This window comes from Chiloscyllium plagiosum, unplaced genomic scaffold, assembly GCF_037043375.1.
Source record: "Chiloscyllium plagiosum isolate Xiang-an unplaced genomic scaffold, Cpla_swu_hap1 HiC_scaffold_6, whole genome shotgun sequence".
Taxonomy (NCBI): domain Eukaryota; kingdom Metazoa; phylum Chordata; class Chondrichthyes; order Orectolobiformes; family Hemiscylliidae; genus Chiloscyllium; species Chiloscyllium plagiosum.
In genome coordinates this window covers 78,159,962-78,178,579 of record NW_028270144.1, presented here as the reverse complement: position 1 = coordinate 78,178,579, position 18,618 = coordinate 78,159,962, and the positions used below count along the sequence as shown (strand labels likewise).

Here is an 18,618-nt window from a genome sequence, read left to right as displayed (position 1 = left end):
CAGTTTTTCTGGTACTCCTTAATGCCAACACTTTGAAGGCAACCTTGATGTTAAGGTCAGTCACTGTCACCCCTTCTGTGGAATTCAACTCTTTTTCCATGTGTGAACTATGGATGTAATAAAGTCAGGAGCGAAGTGGTCCTGGCAGAACCGAGCTAAGTGTCAGTGTTGAGGTTATTGCTGAGCAAGTGCTTTTCATAGCACCATCAATGACATCTTCCATCACTTCACTGCAGATTGACAGGGTGGTAATTGGATCAGATTTCTCTTGCATTTTTGTGTACAGGACAATTGCCCACATTGTCGGGTAGATGCCAGTGTTGAAGCTCTACAGGAACAGCTTAGCTACATGCACAGTACATTCTGGGGCCCGCATCTTATTATTATTGCCAGAAAGCTGTCAAGACCTGATATCGGGAAGGACTAACACTACCTCTAATGTTTTCAAAGCATCAGCAGCGCGTTGCTAATAGACAAGAATGATCCTTGTTAAACACCTAGCTAACAGCCTCATTAATATTCAGTCTCCTATTTTACCAAATTTAGCAAACAAGCTAGGCATTGGGTAAACTTGACAGGGAAACCAAAGTGAGCTCCTGGTGGATACAGCTTGCCACTTGCTCCAAACAACTTTCATGTTAGATACTAGGCACCAACATTTCATAGCATGCTCCATGGGCATCAACCATACACACAAACCCCACATCCATGGGCACTGGCATCCAACATGTGCCTCTAAGAATCCTCATGGCACAGCTCCAATCCACTTACAGGATGCTACTGCATTTAATGCTGCACCTTGGACTCCAAAACTGCAGCAAGGATACTGTGCACTCAGACACACACCCCACACGTGGACTCGATCAGGCTGCATCTGCAAGCTTTACACTTCTGTTGTGGCGCATTTTCACTCAGAACATACCTGGATACTCCCTGCCTTGCCTTCATTTTCGCGCTTTTCCCCCTCAGCCAGACATCAGGCCTTTGCTTTGCTGTTTAGCACAGTCACAAAACCACAATAGTTGTCCCACACACCTCAGTCATGTCAAGAGGGATAACCTTCACTCTGGGGATCCACAGTAAGTCAACAGCAGCCTTCAGTAGCAGTCCAAGGCCTGCTCAGCACAGTCAGAGTCAGGATCAACCGGGATAAAAGATGAGGAGTCAAAGATTGGGCAGCCCATCACCTGTCTTGACTCTTTCTGCCCTGTTGTAGGATATTTTCCTCTTGGAAGCGGAGAAAGGGGGAGTTATTAGGAAGATGAAAATTAATGGTATTGCTATTGCATTTGGTGCAGGTGGGAGGTGACCCAAATGAGTGAATAGGCAGCACAGTAGTACTGATAGGGTGAGAGTGAGAGTGAGAGGGTGAGAGTGAGACATTGAAAAGAAGATGATGACACGCACTCTGGCAGAGTGGAAAAGGACTTCTTCCTACAGTGCTAGGCATCCTTCCAGATAGAAGAGATTGTTTTTAACAAGGTGGCATTCTCCAAGTAGACTGTCAAAGTCTGGTGATGTGGTGTGCACTGCTGGTTCTGGGGGAGGAGGAAATTCCATGTCAGCACCACCCCATTTTACAGGACCTCCAGTATCTTGTCAACAAAGTGGTTCAAATATAATCCCCATTCGCCATCTCTGAGGAAAATGTGCAAACCCATACAGTGCAGGATCAGACTGGTACAGTTTGTCAAAGTACCCAATGAGCTTTCAAAGATGGCACTGATGACAGGGATGCCAGTCTTTGGGCAGATATTCATTTGTTCTGGACATGAAAAACACCATAAGGGGGGTGGCTAATTAATAAAGCAAGTTTGATAAGACACAGTTTACCAAAGTTGTAAACTCGCAGGGCCTTGTGGGGATAAACCCCTCTAAGTAACTCAATGTAATTTGGATTTAGCGAAAAAAAAGTAAGATTCAGGTACAGAATACTTCAATGGCTGCTAATTAGTTCAAAATGAATGGCATGAAATCCAGTTTGATTGACTACTGAAAAAAAGCTCGTCCAAGGGGGTCCTTGTTTGTGACATATAGAATCAAGGGTTTATTGTACCTATGAGAATCCAGTCACAGCAGCAAATCTCATGATCGTCAAATTCTGACTGGCTGCATAAGTAGCAAAGTGGATGAAAACACTGGCCATGGCAAACATCTGTTGCTGGGAAATACACTTTGGTGCGTCAGTTTGCGTAAACCCTTTGGGCATCACAAGCAGATCAGTGGAAGGACCTGCAGGCAGAGGTTTCAAAGTTGTGGTAACCATACCTGCCACGGAGAAGCAGGTCTTGCTCCAGGAGGCTCAATATATCAATAATTTGATGGGCACTGTGCTCAGTCATGTCTAGAAAGCTCATCAGCCTGTTTACCCTCTGTCACCAAGTCTAAGCTGAGCACAGCCCCCAGCAAATTATTGATATTTTGAGACTCCTGGAGCAAGACCTGCTTCTCAATGGCAGGTATGCACATCCACTTTTTATTGGGGTGACAGACCATTCAGGAGAAGGCTTCTTTTGTTGTTGATGTTACTTATTTTGTTCATCATCAGAGGTCAAAGTTGAAACTGATCAAGTAGTTCCCTTGTTACTGGGAAGGCTGACAATGGGGAAGTGCAGATTTTAAAGGCAAATAAAAAATAAGATGGCAAAAATGAAAGTCAAATTCACTTCTAATTCAATAAAAATAAAATTTCAGAAACAGAATCCATAAGAAACTGTTTTTCACTTAGGCAAAGAAGTAGTCGTTCATGTGTCAGTTTCAAAGGTGTCCACTACACAACCCCTCAAATCATTCTTATCCTTTCCTCTTGTTCAACCTGGTTCTTGTTCCCAGAACCCCACGCACTGACAGTTAGAGATAGAACCCAACAATTCGATGCAACTTTTACAACTTTTAGTAATAGGCCTGCTACTGCAAAAAGCTGCTCAGCATTATAGCTAGTACTTTGGAGTTAGCAAAAAAAGTGAACATCATTGGGTTCACATCAGCTTCCAAACAAACTGGCACTTTTTGCTCTTTGAATCCACTCTAAGCATAATCATGTCATTATCCAGGAAAGTTAAAAGTACCACCTATATGGTGAAAGAAATAAATATCATGTGTCCAATTGTATTCAACCATATTGAATTACTAATTTAATTGAGAATGACAGTGGAAGTTTCAAATGACCTCAGTTTTTGGAAAATAAGATATGATTTCTTCTTCTGATACCCATGGAATGATCCGAGTGGCAAATGCTTATCTGTAGGTGTTGGGATTATACATAAAAAGAACAGTAGTAAGGCAATATAAAAGAACTGTGTGAAAATTAGAAGCATTGAATAGCACTTAATTTCCCAGCTCTGAACCACTACAGCATTTTTTGCAGGTCATCTACTCACTACCATTATCAAAAATAACTCTAGGAAAATTAACTTAAAATGTAACAAGTATTTTGAATCCCGTCTATTTATTTTTCAAGTACAAAGCTTGCATTCTATTTTGTTGTTTCTTTCTTTTTAATCCCTTTTGATAGCAGATACTCTTAATGTTCTGCAAACAATCATATAGGAAAGAGCATTACCTGGACCTGCTTAAGTTCATTGTCAATTACACTTTTTCGCTTTTCAATCTTTACTACTTCCTCAGCTATTTTCTGTTTGATCTGTTCCATTTCAGTTTTCTGTTCACTTGCATTCTGTCAAAAAAACAGATTTCAATAATTGTATTAGCTTCAGTTATCATTTCAAAACTGATATAGAACTAAAAGATGCAGAAAAAAGTTATCAAAATGACAAGCAATAACTTTCCATTCAAGCCACAAGAGCACGAATTTTACCCAACTCAAATAAGTTATATGTTCAAGGGAAAACAGGGTACAGAAGAATCTGGTGTCAAACAAGATCCAAGCCAGTCAGTGAGTCAGAAGCCAAGGCATCTTTCTTTATGATGAGAGTTTAGTAACTACTGAGTCTTAGATATTTTCTTTAACCTGTCTAGAAGGGATAAGTTGGATTTGAAGGTGGATCTCCTGGTCCAGAAATAGGGACAGTGCCACTGCATCACAAGAGCCACTAAACCTCTAATCCTCTCTGCTCTATGGAAATATAGTCCAAGCTTCATGAAATTCTCTACATAATGGAGACCTTTAACCCTTGTATTTTCCTTGTAAATTTCCTCTGTACTGTCTCCACCCTTACAAGATGTTGTGCCAAGAAATGATGCCCAGAGATCTGTAAATGTTTAAACATTATTCCCTTTGTTCTTGCATTTAAACGTCTGTATTTTCAGTGGCTGCCTTACCACACAGCCATTATGCCTTCAAAGATTTGTGAAAATGCACCCATAGATACCTCTGGTCTTGTACCACCCTCAGACTGCCTGCTATTTGTCCCAGCGCATGTCACTTCACATTTATTCGAATTAGATTGGATCTGTCATATGCCTACTCTTTTTCCTGTCTCCATGCTTAAAATAGAGGAAGTCTTGAAACAGCTTTACTGCATATTTAACAGGAACCCTCCTGAGACTGATTTATTTTCCTATATATGACTGAATATTTAAAAAATGAAGAAATATTTAAGGATTAGGTAGAAGAAATTTAATCTCCATGGTTGCACAAAATAAGCAACAGCAAATTGGCAACCATTTTTACATCCAAAGCAATGACTACTGCCCGGTGGCTCAGAGGTCCACAATTATCAAGTGCTTTGAGAGGTTAGTCATGGCTCACATCCACTCCAGTCTACCAAATTGCCTTAATCATTTGCAGTTCACCTACTAGCACGATTGATCCAATGCAGATGCCATTGGTCTGGCTCTACACTCACCCCTGAAACATCTGGATAACAAGGATACTTTCGTCAGGCTCCTACCCATTGATTTCAGTTCCACACACAAACCCGGTGAGATCTTGGCTCCCCACTCTGTAACTGAATCCTTGATTTTCTGACCCAGAGGCAGCAATCAGAAAGAATAGATGACAACACCTCCTCTGTCATAATCCTCAACACCAGCGTCCTGCGAGGCTGTGTACGCAAACCCTTACTGTATTACTTTTCCACTCACAACTGTGTGGCCCAATTCTGCCCCAACTCAATTTACAAGTTTGCTGATAGCACTGCAGTTGTAGGTCAGATCTCAAACAACAACAGAATACAGGAAAAGAGATTGAGTGCTTAGCGGTATAGTGTGAAGACAACAATATCTCCATCAATGTGAGCAAAACAAAGGAATGGTCATTGACTTTAGAAAGCGAAGAAGGAGAGGCATACCCCAATCTTCATCAATGGTGCTGAGGTGGAGATGGTTGAGAATATCAAGTTCCTGGGAATAATAATTACCAACAATCTGTCCTGGTCCACCAATGTCAATGCTATGGTCAAGAAAGCACAACAATATCTCTACTTCCCCAGGAGGCTAAGGAAATTCAACATGTCCACAAGGATTCTAACCAATTTTCATAGATCCATCACAAAAGCATCCTATCTGGATAAATCACAGGCTGTTATGGCAACTGTTCTTCCCATGACCACAAGAAACTACAGAGAGTTGTGAACACAGCCCAGTCCATCACACAAACCAGCCTTCCAGCCATTGGCTCCATCTATACTTCCCGCTGCCTCAGGAAAGCAACCAACATAATCAAAGACCCCTCCCACCCCGGTTATACTCTCTTTCTCCCTCTTCCGTTAAGCAGAAGTTATAAAAGTTTGAAAACACGTACAAACACATTAAAGAACCACTGTTATCAGACAGTTGAATGGACCTCTCAAATGTTAACTCTGATCTCTCTCTTTGCAACTTCTCTGTGGCTGCAACACTGTATTCTGCACACCGTCTGCTACACTGATGCACTTTATTTGATACAATCTGCCAATATAGCACACAGAACACCACTTGTTCTGTATTTTGGTACATGTGACAACAATAAATTAATCAATAAATCAATTTGTGTGAATACAGCTTAGAATGAGGGAGAGTCTTGAGAGTACATGAATTGTACGCACAAGAAAGATAAATTAGTCCTCACATTATGTAGCCTGTTACCTAATAAGTCAGATCTGGTATGTCTATGACGATCATCTGTAGATGGTTTTCATATGAATTGAATATGAATTTTAATTTGGGGTGGCATGGTGGCTCAGTGGTTAGCGTCACAACACCAGGGACCTGGGTTCAATTCCTACCTCGGTCGACTGTCTGTGTGGAGTTTGCACATTCTCCCCATGTCTGCATGGGTTTCCTCTGGGTGCTCCGGTTTCCTCCTACAGTCCTACAGTCCAAAGATGTGCAGGTCAGGTGAATTGGTCATGTTAAATTGCTCATAGTGTTAGGTGCATCATTCAGAGGGAAATGGGTCTGGGTGGGTTATTCTTTAGAGGGCCAGTGTGGACTTGTTGGGCTGAAGGGAATCTAATCATGAATGTATAACAAATAGTAGAAGTTTGTTGTCTAAGCCTAAAGACAGATCTTGATCATGTCTTTTTCTTGATCAGACTGTCTTGAACCCAAACTCAAAGTGTGGCATCAAACCACATGATAAAAAGAGTGGTCACAAAACAAATCACTTCAAGATGACAAGATTCTTAAAAGAACAGGATGCCTTCAGCAAGTAACTGTAGGGAACACTCTTACTGCCACATTAATGTATTTTTATGGTTATCAAAAATTGTGGATGTAGGTTTGTTCACTGAGCTGGAAGGTTTGTTTTCAGACATTTCATCATCATACTGTGTAACATCTTCAGTGAGAATCGACGTTTCGGGCATAAGCCCTTCTTCAGGAATGATGAAGGTGTGCCAAGCAGGCTAAGATATAAGGTAGGGAGGAGGGACTTGGGGGAGGGGCGTTGGGAATGCGATAGGTGGAAGGAGGTTAAGGTGAGGGTGATAGGCCAGAGAGGGGGTGGGGGCAGAGAGGTCGGGAAGAAGATTGCAGGTCAAGACCTGCAATCTTCTTCCCGACCTCTCTGCCCCCACCCCCTCTCCGGCCTATCACCCTCACCTTAACCTCCTTCCACCTATCGCATTCCCAACGCCCCTCCCCCAAGTCCCTCCTCCCTACCTTATATCTTAGCCTGCTTGGCACACCTTCCTCATTCCTGAAGAAGGGCTTATGCCCGAAACGTCGATTCTCCTGCTCCTTGGATGCTGCCTGACCTGTTGCGCTTTTCCAGCAACACATTTTTCAGCTCTGATCCCCAGCATCTGCAGTCCTCACTTTCTCCTAACATCTTCAGTGAGCCTCCGAATGAAGCACTGATGGCGTAGCTCGCTTTCTATTTATATGTTTGGGTTTCCTAGGGTTGATAATGTCATTTCTGGTGCTGACTTCATTTCCTATGGTAATGTCATTTCCTGTTCTTTCGCTCAGGGGGTGGTAAATGGGATCCAAGCCAATGTGTTTGTTGATAGAGTTCCAGTTGGAATGCCATGCTTCTAGGAATTCCCGTGTGTGCCTCATAGGAAATTATGTCACCACAGGAAATGACATCACCAACCCTAGGAAACTCAAACATATAAATAAAAAGCGGGCTACACCACCAGTGCTTCACACGGAGGCTCACTGAAGATGTTACCTAGTATGGTGATGAAACATCTGAAAACTAACCTTCCAGTTTAGCGAGCAAACCTACATCCAGAACCTCAACCTGACCTACAAATCTTCTCAAAACTCACTAATATCAAAAATTATTAATTTGTATGTTAGATCACCATGAATCCACAGTAAAGTTTATGCAACATACCTGCATTGACACAGTAATCTCTTGGAGGGCAGCATCAGCTTCTGCTTGCTTGGTTTTCAGCAGTATGCTCTGTTCTGCGGCCTTTCTTTTCAGTTCATCAACAAGATCTTTGGCTTCATTTAGTTTTGAAACTCCAGCCTATAACAACACAATGTCAATTAAAATTTGAGTGTTCGTTTTATTTGTTGTTGCACATGCAGATGTGTCTTCCTACAAATTAGCATATTTAAATAGAACAAAGTACTTTTAAAACAATCACAAAATATTACCTCATCTTCTCAGTCAGTACAAATAGTTAACAGGATTACAGCATTTGTAAACAAATTTAACCATAGTATTCAATGTAAAAATGGCAATATATCTATTAATTCCTTCGTCATACACCCTAAACTTCAAGAGTTGTTTAATTTCCTGCAATGAATTTGAAAAAACTCTGATTGAACATAATGACGAACAAACAACACTACCTCATTAATGTTGGACATCTGTGTCATGCTGTGCATCACTGGGACTCTGAAGGAGTAATGTCACTGGACTAATAATCCAGAACACCAGACTAATGTTCTTGGGACATGGATTCAATCGCACTATGGCAGATGGTGAAATCTGAATTCAATAAAATTCTGGAATAAAAGGCTGACCTGATGAAATCAACGTAACCTTTGTTGATTGCTGTAAAAGCTCATCTGATTCACTAATGTCCTTTAGGGACGGAAATCTATTATCCTTCCCTGGTCTAGCCTACGTGTGACTGCGAATCCACAATCTGGGCAATTAGGGATGGACAATAAATATTGGCTTAGCCAACGATGCGCACATTCCATGAATGAATACAACAAGTAAGGAATGATGATGTTAACACAAACAAATCTTAACGGAATCACTAAAATATTTGGTTAGTAATAATCAGTTTATTATAAGGTAATAACACATTCAGCATCTCCGGTAACTATCCTCAATTAATTGGAAATTGCTCAAAAACCATTTATGCTCAGAGTTTTCTATAGGATAGGGTGAGAAGGCAAATCCCAAGTTTTCCTCAGATAGAATGTGGATCAAACCCCATATTTTGGCATTACATATGAACACATGATTTAGGAGTAGAAGTAAGCCATTTGGCCCTTCGAACCTGTTCCACTATTCACCAAGGTCATAGCCAATCGAATAGTCTCAACTCCATGTTCGCACTTGTCCCCTATACTCTTGGCTCTCTGTTAGTCAAGAACCTATCTACATTTGCCTTAAGAATACTGAATGACTCTACCTCCACCTATCTCTAAGGAAGAGCACAGACTCAGAGAAAAGAACCCTCCTCATCCTAAGTCTATTCTACCCATGCCAGAATATGGTTATCATCATGAGCAAGTTGAGGGAATGAGCAGTCCTTTGTTTAAAATAAAGTTTTTAAGATGTGAGAAGAAAGGAAATTACTATCTTTGGAGCATGCCACGTGCATATGGATAGTGCCTCACTTTACTCCCATCACCCCATATTTTAAAGACACTTGTCTGGTTCCCCCCCCTACCCGTATACCCACAACAGTGCTGCCAAATTCCAAACGAACACTATGTACAAGTTCGCTGATGACACCACCATAGTAGGATGGACATCTAACAACGACGAGTCAAAATACAGAAGGAAGAGGGTTTGGTGACGTAGTGCAATGAGAACAACCTCTCTGTCAACATCGGCAAAACTAAAGAATTGATCTTTCACTTAAGAAAGAAAGGAAGAGAACACACCCCCATTTACATCAACAGAACTAAGGTCAAGAGGGTGAACATTGTCAAGTTCCTCAAAGTGACAATAACCATCCTGGACTTCCCATGTAGATGTGACGGTCAAGAAGGACAACAACGACTCTTCTTCCTCAGAATTTGGCATATCTATAAAGGACCCTAACCAACTTCTACAGATGCACAACTGAAAGCATACTGTCTGGGTGCATAATGGCCTGATGTCGCAACTGCTCTGCCTAGGATTGTAAGGAACTACAGAGGGTGGGATGCACAGCCCAGACCATCACAGGAGCCAACCTTCCATCCATGCACTCCCATTTACACGGCTTGCTGCTGCAGCAAGTCTGCCATCATCGAAGACTCTTCGCACCCTAATAATGATCTCCTACATCTTCCGTCAGGCAGAAGATACAGAAGTTTGAACACATGTATCAGAAGGTTCAGGAACGGTTTCTTCTCGCCCATTATTGGACTATTGAATGGACTCTCCAGCCTCAAGTAATGCTGATCTTGCTAACATTGATCTCTCTTGCATGCTCTGTGCAATGTTACCCATATGCCTCTGATTAAACCTTTTGTCCTGTACATCCTTGCTTACTACGATCTGCCTGTACTGCTCGTAAACAAAAGCTTTTCACTATACTTCGGTACACGTGACAATAAATACATCATTCAATTAATGATAGAGGTTAAGCTGATTGATCTGCAATTTACTGCCATTTCTTTATTTTCCATTATCAATCACCTAGACTCAGTCTCTAAAGAATCAAAACTCACTTTTCTTCTTCACTTCCTTTTTAATTGCCTGCAGACACTCTTACCTTCTGTATTTGTTTTTATATTTCATAGTAGCTCTCCTTTATATTCTTATTTCTGCCTTCTTGAGAGTTCTTTGATGTTTTATATATTCTGTCCCATCTTCTGACTTGCCACTTATCTTTGCAGAAATAGAATTTTTTCTTTCAAATTAATACTATTCTTAAATTCCTTCATTACCTACCTAGAATCATTCTCACTCACTCACTGCACAGCACCTTTTCTGAGTGTTCTGAAATGGTTCCTTTTATATCTGCCATTGCATCTCTATTGACCTATCCTTTAAACTAATTTCCCAGTTCACTTGAACCAGCTCTATCTTTCTGCTCTCATAATTAATCTTAACTAAATTTAAAACACTAATCTTAGATCCACTCTTCTCTCCATCGAACTGCATGTGAAAAGCCATCTTATTCTGAAGTACACCCCAGCTGTCTAGCAAACCGAGGTAACAGGCCCCAACAAGCCAGATATTTATCTATATTATTTTTGTTTTGTATGTGCATGAATGCAGTCATTCAAACAACTTAAATTATTTCCATTAAGCATGTTACATTAATTGGTCATGAGATAGTAGAGATCAACATATTCAAGAATCATATTTCATAAAATAGAAAACAGCTAATACTGGAACCAAACTAAACAAACTGCAAATACTAGAAATTCAGGTACTAGGTTACATTAAATCAGGTGATGATCACAAATTGGTCAAGGCCTAGAGAAACTAAGAGTCTGTCTCATAATAAATATTAGCTTCAGAGAATCAATCAATTTAATTCTTTCCTTTCCAGTTAACAGGGAAGTGGAGTAGATTCACAATCTTCTCACAGAGACATGAATCATCATGGCTAGCTGAGGTGCAAAAACAGAAGTGTTGGAAAAGCTCAGGAAGTCTGGCGGTGTCTATGGAGAGAAATCAGAGTTAATGTTTCGGATCGATGGATTCTTCCTTGGTCCTCATGACCATTCGACCCAAAACTTTAACTCTGATTTCTCCACAGATGCTGCCAGACCAGCTGAGCTTTTCCAGCAATTCCTGTTTTTGTTTCTGATTTACAGCAGCCACACTTTTTTTTTGGTTTTTACTTAGCTGAGGTACACTTTTTTTTTAATAAGCATTATCTATTTATTTCTTGTGTATTCATACACAATTTTCAGAACTTTTTTTTAAAAAGTGTGAAATTATGTATTGGAATATCTTATGAGTATAAGAACTAGGAGCAGGAGAGGGCAATTTAGCCCCAAAAGCTTTCTCTGTTATTAAATGGCTGATCTTATTTCGGCTTCAACACCACTTACCTACCTCTTCTCCAAAACCCTTCAACCCACTACAAATTTAAATTCTGTTTCCTCCTTAAGTTTACTCAATGTTCCAGAATCCACCACACTGAGGTAGTGAATTCTACAGATTCATGAGCCTTTAAGAGAAGTTATTCCTCCTCATCTCAGTTTTAGGTTAAGGGGTGGCAGACTTAAAATAATGACCTCTCGTTTTGATTGTCCCATGAGGAAACATCTTTTCTGTCTGCTATGTCATCCTACTTCAGAATCTTATGTAAATCAATTAGATCTCCTCTCATTCTTCTAAACTCCAGAGCATTGAGGTCAAAACCGCTCAACCCCTCTTCATAAGACAAACCCCTTATCTCTGGAATCAATCTAGTGAATCTCCTCCAATGCAGATACATCTATCAATTTTAAAATGCTATTATCAGTTAAATCATGCAAGATTTGAACCAGTAAGCAGGTTTTTCAATAACATTAAATGCAACAATTATTGATCCCAAAATGTTAAGGGCTCACTACCAGGTCATTTGTGAGGAGCCAGTTAGCCCAATCAGCTAGATGGCCACTTTTTTTATTGCAAAAATATACTTTAATCATAGAAACTTGCTCTTTTTTTAATCTACTGTCTATGCACTTCATACAATTACCAATGATTAAACTATTAGTCAACTGGACCCAAACATAATATTTGAGTTAAAGTGATTTGTTGTAATATACTATGTTTCTACATAATGTTCATTTCAATAAATGACTAATTACATTCCATGAGTGTTCTGTCGTCGGACTATAACCTGGTGTTGTGTGATTTTTAATTTTGTACCCCCCAGTCCAATACCGGCATCTCCAAATCCTGTCCAAAGGAAGCCTCTTGACTCCTTGCTGCCTTATCAAAAACCGTTTTTTGTAACAGTTTTTCAGTAATGACTTTTCATCACCGTGCCTCCGACAGTGGAAGGTAAAGACATGGGTCCTAAGTCTACTGCAGCTGGAACAGGAATAGAACTCAAGCTGAAGGCATTATTCTGAACAACATAGTGACCAACATCAAGTGTCTGTTCTTATCAGAATGTGTCGAGTTGAGAGTCATCAGAGCCATTGAGATCATCTCTGGATTGTGATTGGACTTTACTGGATTGCAGTAGATTCCAAGCAGCAAATATCTCCTGCCTGCCCTCATCTACAAGTGGAATGGTCAGAGACAGGAAATTAGAAATTAGCGACCAATCTCTCTGTTAAATGTGGACTACAAAATCTTGTCAAAGGTCATTGCCAATTGGGTCGGGTCTGTTCTGGGATTGGTGATTCACCCGAACCAAACCTGTGCTGTACCGGGCAGGAAGATCGCTGAGAGTCTTGCACTCCTCAGGGATACGATCGCCTACAAGCAAGCCAGATGGGTGGACACTTGCCCCATCAGCCTGGACCAGGAGAAAGCCTTTGACAGGATATCACAGATGTACCCTAAGAGATGTTCTTTCCAATATGGGCTTTGGGGAGGGAATCTACAATTGGATCCGAATTTCGGACAGCAAGTCTTAGCAGGACTTATACACTTAATGGTAATGTCCTAGGGACTGTTGCTGAACAAAGAGACCTTGGAGTGCAGGTTCATAGCTCCTTGAAAGTAGAGTCGCAGGTAGTTAGGATAATGAAGAATGTGCTTGGTATGTTTTCCTTTATGGATCAGAATACTGAGTACAGGAGTTGGGAGGTTGAAAAGGTTGGGGCTGTTTTCCCTGGAGCGTCAGAGGCATAGGGGTGACCTTATAGAGGTTTATAAAATTATGACGGGCATGGATAGGATAAATAGACAATGTCCCTGAGGTGAGGGAGTCCAGAACTAGTGGGCATATGTTTAGGGCGAGAGGGGAAAGATACAAAAGAGACCTAAGGGGCAACTTTTTCACGCAGAGGGTAGTATGTGTAAGGAATGAACTGCCAGAGGAAGTGGTGGAGGCTAGTATAATTGCAACATTTAAAAGGCATTTGGATGAGTACGTGAATAGGAAGGTTTTGGAGGGATATGGGCTGGCTGCTGACAAGTGGGACTAGATTAAGTTGGGATCTCTAGTCAGCATGGATGAGTTGGACTGTAGGGTCTGTTTCCCTGCTGTACATCTCTATGACTCTATGACTGCTCTACACCAACAGCGTTAGCACAGTCTCAATCAATTAGTGGGAATCAGAAAGCTTTCCAATCAAATCTGGAGTCAGGCAGGGCCGCCCACTCTCTCCTGCTTTGTTTGCATGCTGTATAGAGCCATTTGCCAAGTCCATCAGGAAGGATGTGAGTCGGAAAGGGGTGACTATTCCTGGCAGCGGGCCTCTACAGGTGAAGGCCTCCTGTACATGGATGATGTCACCATTTTCTGCTGTCAGTGCGCAGACTCATGTGCATCTGTGACCAGTTTTAACGGTCCTCGGGGGCCAAGATAAATCAAGGCAATGCTCTTCGGAAACAGAGCTGACAATCCTCTATACCCTCCACTTTTAGGACAGACCAGCTGAAGGTGCTGGGCATTTGGTTTGGAGGGGCTGCGGTATGTGCTAAAACTTGGAAGGAGCATGTCACCAAAGCGTGGCAGAAACTGGGCAAATGGGAGTATTGGTCTCCATCGTGGGTAAAAACCTGGCCATCCGGTGTGAGGTATTCTCAGTATTGTCATACATAGCGCAGGTCTGGCCTATTCCTCGAACTGCTCCACCACAGTCACCTGAGCCATCTTCTACTTTACGTGGAGATCAAAGAGACACCATGTATAAAGATCTGGAGAAAGGGTGAAAAAACACACCCAACACTATCCTCACCCTGATGCCCATCTTCGTGTGTGGCTGCATCAAGCTGTGCATGGATCCCCAGTACACAAACACCAAGTGTCACTACGTACTGAGGTTCTACCAGTTTTGCAACGGATGGGTCTGGTCTCCCTGCTACGGAACTCTCCACGTAGTTGGACTGTTCTGTCCTTCATGGAAAAATTTGTGAAGAAAGTACCTTTGACCACAAGGAAAGGAGAGGGCAGATCCTGTCAAGCGGTTCCCTGGGCAGACTGTCAAAGTCATTTGGCAGAATGCCTCATCGCCAGAAATTTCAAACAAGCACCAAGACATGGCCTGGCTGGTGGTGAGAAGGGCTCTGCCTGTGAGATCATTTACGCATATACGGACTCTCTGCACTACCACATGCAACTGCCCTCAAAGAGGCTGTGGAAGGGACAAAACTGCCAACTTCTTCTGGAATATACCTACGTAAAGGAAGTCTAGAGAGGAATGCAGTGGTGTTTGTCGCGGTTCGTCCCAAGACGATTGGGTGACTGCTTTGCAGGACACTGACATGCTGTCTATAAAAATGACCCTGAGCTTCCAGTTGTCTGCAACTTTAACACACCACCCTGTACTCACACCAACATTCCTGCTGTAGTGTTCTAGCAAGCCTCAGCACAAGCTATTAGAATTTCATCTTATTTCCCACCTGGAGACCCTACAGCCTCAAGGACTCAATACTGAGTTCAATAATTTTAGGGCTTGAACTCTCCCATGTCCTAGCTCCCTTTCCCCATACACCAGGCCTTATTATCTCAGAGTCTGCCATTACACATCACTTACTGTTAGCCACTAACAGTCTCCATTAACAGCTATTCACCCACCCAGGCAGATAGTAATCCACTCCTTTGTCTGTCCAACTATTATTTTCTCTTTGAACTCTATTCTGTCTATCGTTTACTCCTTAACCCCTTCCCCCACCTATCTTCTGCATATAAGCCGACATTTTCCTAGCTACCATCAGTTCCGAAAAAGGGTTACTTGACCCGAAACATTAACTGTGACTTCTCTGCACAAATTCTGCCAGACCTGCTGAGCTTTCCCAGCAACTTCTGTTTTTGTTTCTTTCTGTCTGGTCTGCTAATTATTTTTGCCTTGTTTACCGAACCCTTTCACATATATCTCTCTCTAGGTTTCATCTCGATCTATCCATTCACCTCTCCCATTCCCCTTGCACCCTTTCCAATTCAACCTTCAGTGTAAATACTTTCTCCTAGCTGCTACTCACCACACTCAGAACGTTAACTCTGCTTACTTTCCATAGATGCTGCTAGACCTGCTGAGTTTTGCCAGCAATTCATGGTATTGTTTCAAAACTCTAACATCTGCATTTCTTTATTATAATATTAACTGTACTAGGTTTTAGTACTTTAAATATCATGAGACTCTCCTTAGCCTCATTTGAAAATAAGCGCACCATGAGATTTAGTATGTTTCAAAATTACAGGGCAAATGCCAGAAGTCCCTGTTTAATTCACTTCCATTCCTCAGAGCTATCATGTGAAAACATGCAATCTTCAAAATTGAATAAGACAAGTTCGCCTTCCCAGCTCATTGAATCCTTATCAGGCAACAGAGAAACAGAGAGGGTGTTACTGGGGAAAGAAAATCATTGTAACAGCTGTGCTCTGCACTGATTTTGTTTTCATTTGCAGTATCTTAGAAGAGAAGCAATTAGATCAGACTAAACTTAATCTTTAAGTTACCTTTGTAACAATGTATATTTAAGTTTGTAACTGTATAATCTTTAGATTTTTATCAGGACAATGGATTGACTGAATGTATTAGGATATCTGACCACTTCATCCCTTTTACACATTGTATAACAATTGTTTATATGAAGACTTCATGATTTTCTGCATCAATTTATATAGTGTTGAAGCTATGAGCTATCTTTTCCACTATATCCTTTATTTTTTTAATAAAATAAATTTATTCCGGGCATGCAGAACCACAGAAACAAAAATAATCACCTAACAGATTCTAAAGACAAATGATCAAGCATTTGATCTAGTGAGGAATTTGTGCCAAGTGACACATGGCCCTGAAGAAAGAACAAATAGTCAGCGACAAGTGTTTCATTTAATGAGGAACTTGCATCAATTATGGGAAAACTGAGATGATAAACTTAAGAGTATCAACAATGGGGGCCTGCCAGCATAGATCTCCATATTCTAATCAAATCAACTTATTTTAGTAAGGACTTGTAAAAGCAACAATAACAAGCCATAATGAAGAGGATTGACACTTTAAGGTACACCTCATGAGATAGAGAGAAGTGACAACAGTCAATGCACATCACTCCTAAGATCCAATTAGAGATTAATGTTGCACCTCTTAAACCAGTTAAAAATAAGCCTCTCCTCGCCCAGGCAAATCAGAATGTAATAATATCACTGATCATGCTGTGGTTTCGAAAGAGTTAAGAAGCAGCAATTTTCAGTAACCAAGGTGCTCAGTATGTTTGAAACCAAAGTTAGTAAAGCCTGCTGCCCGAGCAGAAAGAAAAGATCCTAAAGGTGTTGGAGAGAGCAGAGATCAACTGTCAAGCTCTAAGTTGAACCAGAAAGCAAGAGCTGTAGAGTTGCTGGCCTGCTTTGTTATAATTTAAGCTTTTGTTTATTCATTCGTGGAATTGCTGGCTGGCCAGCATTTAATGCCCATCTCTAGTTACCATTGAGAAAGTAGCAGTGAGCTGCCTTTTTGAACCACTGCTGTCCATGTGCTGTAGGTGAATCCACAATGTCCTCTGGGAGGGAATTCCAGGATTTTGACCCAGCAACAGATGATACATTTCCAAGTCAGGATCATGAGTGACTTGAAGGGGAACTTACAGAAGGTGGTGTCCCCATATATCTGCTAGCCTTGCCCATCTAGATGGGTTTGGAAGGTACTGTCTCAGGATCTTTGATGAATTTCTGCAATGCTTCTCGTAGGTAGTATAAGTTGGGGCTCTAATCCTTGGAGTTTAGGAGAATGAGAGGTGACCAAATTGAAACATATAGATTCCTATGGGGCTTGACAGGGTAAATGCAGCAAGGATGTTTTATCAGAAGGCATAGTCTCAGAATAAAGGGGTGTCAATTTAAGAATGATATAAGGAAGCATTTCTTCTCTCACAGGGTTGAGAGTCTTTGGAACTCCATGCTACAAAGAACTGTGGGAGCAGATTCTTAATGTATATTTGAAGCTCAGATAGATAGGTTCTTGATAGATTAGGGGAATCAAGGATTACACTGAAAATGCAGGAAAATGGAAGTGAGGAATATCAGATTAGCCATGATCCTACTGAATGGCACAGCAGGCTCAAGGGGCCAATTAGCCTATTACTCCTATTTCTTATTATGGTCTTATCATCATGCTAAAATGGGATAAATTTAAACAATCTAGCAACTCAAAAACTGGGCATCCATGGAGGTACTGTGGACCATCAATAGCAGCAGATTTGCATTCAATCACGATCTGTAACTTCATGTCATCCCACACTTTCCACTTTATTATTATTATTAAGCCAGGAGATCAACATTGGTTCAGAAGGGAATGCCAAGAGCATCAAGCTTTCCTAATTAGATTCAATCTGGTGAAGCTACAAAGGAGGACTTCTTGCATACTGAATGGCAGAACCAGCATGCAACTGACGGGAAAACGATCCTACAACCAAAGGGTCAGTTCTGCCATATCTTGTTGTAAATGGTGACAGACATTTAAACAATTAACAGAAGGTGGAAGTTCCACAAATATCCCAATCATCAATGATGAGGTTGGAGCCCAGCATATCAGTAGGAAAAGCAAGGTTGAAGTATTTGCATCCATTTTCAGCCAGAGTGCTAAGTGGCTGATCTATCTCCTTGTGAGATCCTCAGTATCACAGATGCTAATTCCTGTAAATCACACACCACCCTGATTTGAAATTTTACTGTCACTCTTTTAAAGACATTGAGACAAAATCCTGAAACTTCCTAACAGCCTTGTGGGCATCCCCGCTGCAACTGCAGCATTCAAGACAGCACTCACCACTATATTATCCAATGCAATTCAGAATGGACAATAAATGTTGGTTTCACCAATAATGTTTGCATCGCATGAATGAATTAAAGAAATTTACTTCATAATTGACTTTAAGTAACAAAAACTGAAAATGCTGTAATGTATATTCAGGAGAACATGCAGCATCCTTAATAAGAAAAACAGTTAGATTCCAACCAATTATATCCCAAACAGAATAAA

General features: G+C 41.1%; 1 protein-coding gene across 3 annotated transcripts in view; it reads right to left on the bottom strand.

Annotated features, from left to right (window-relative positions):
- dync2h1 (dynein cytoplasmic 2 heavy chain 1) overlaps positions 1-18,618 on the bottom strand; it is a 565,214-nt gene that overhangs the window by 320,044 nt on the left and 226,552 nt on the right. For all 3 annotated transcript variants that reach the window (XM_043691805.2, XM_043691808.2, XM_043691806.2), the window contains exons 56-57: positions 7,727-7,864; positions 3,563-3,676 (exon numbers count right to left, since the gene is read on the bottom strand). In XM_043691805.2, coding sequence (XP_043547740.2) covers positions 3,563-3,676; positions 7,727-7,864 — 252 coding nt within the window. The remainder of the gene's footprint in view (positions 1-3,562; positions 3,677-7,726; positions 7,865-18,618) is intronic.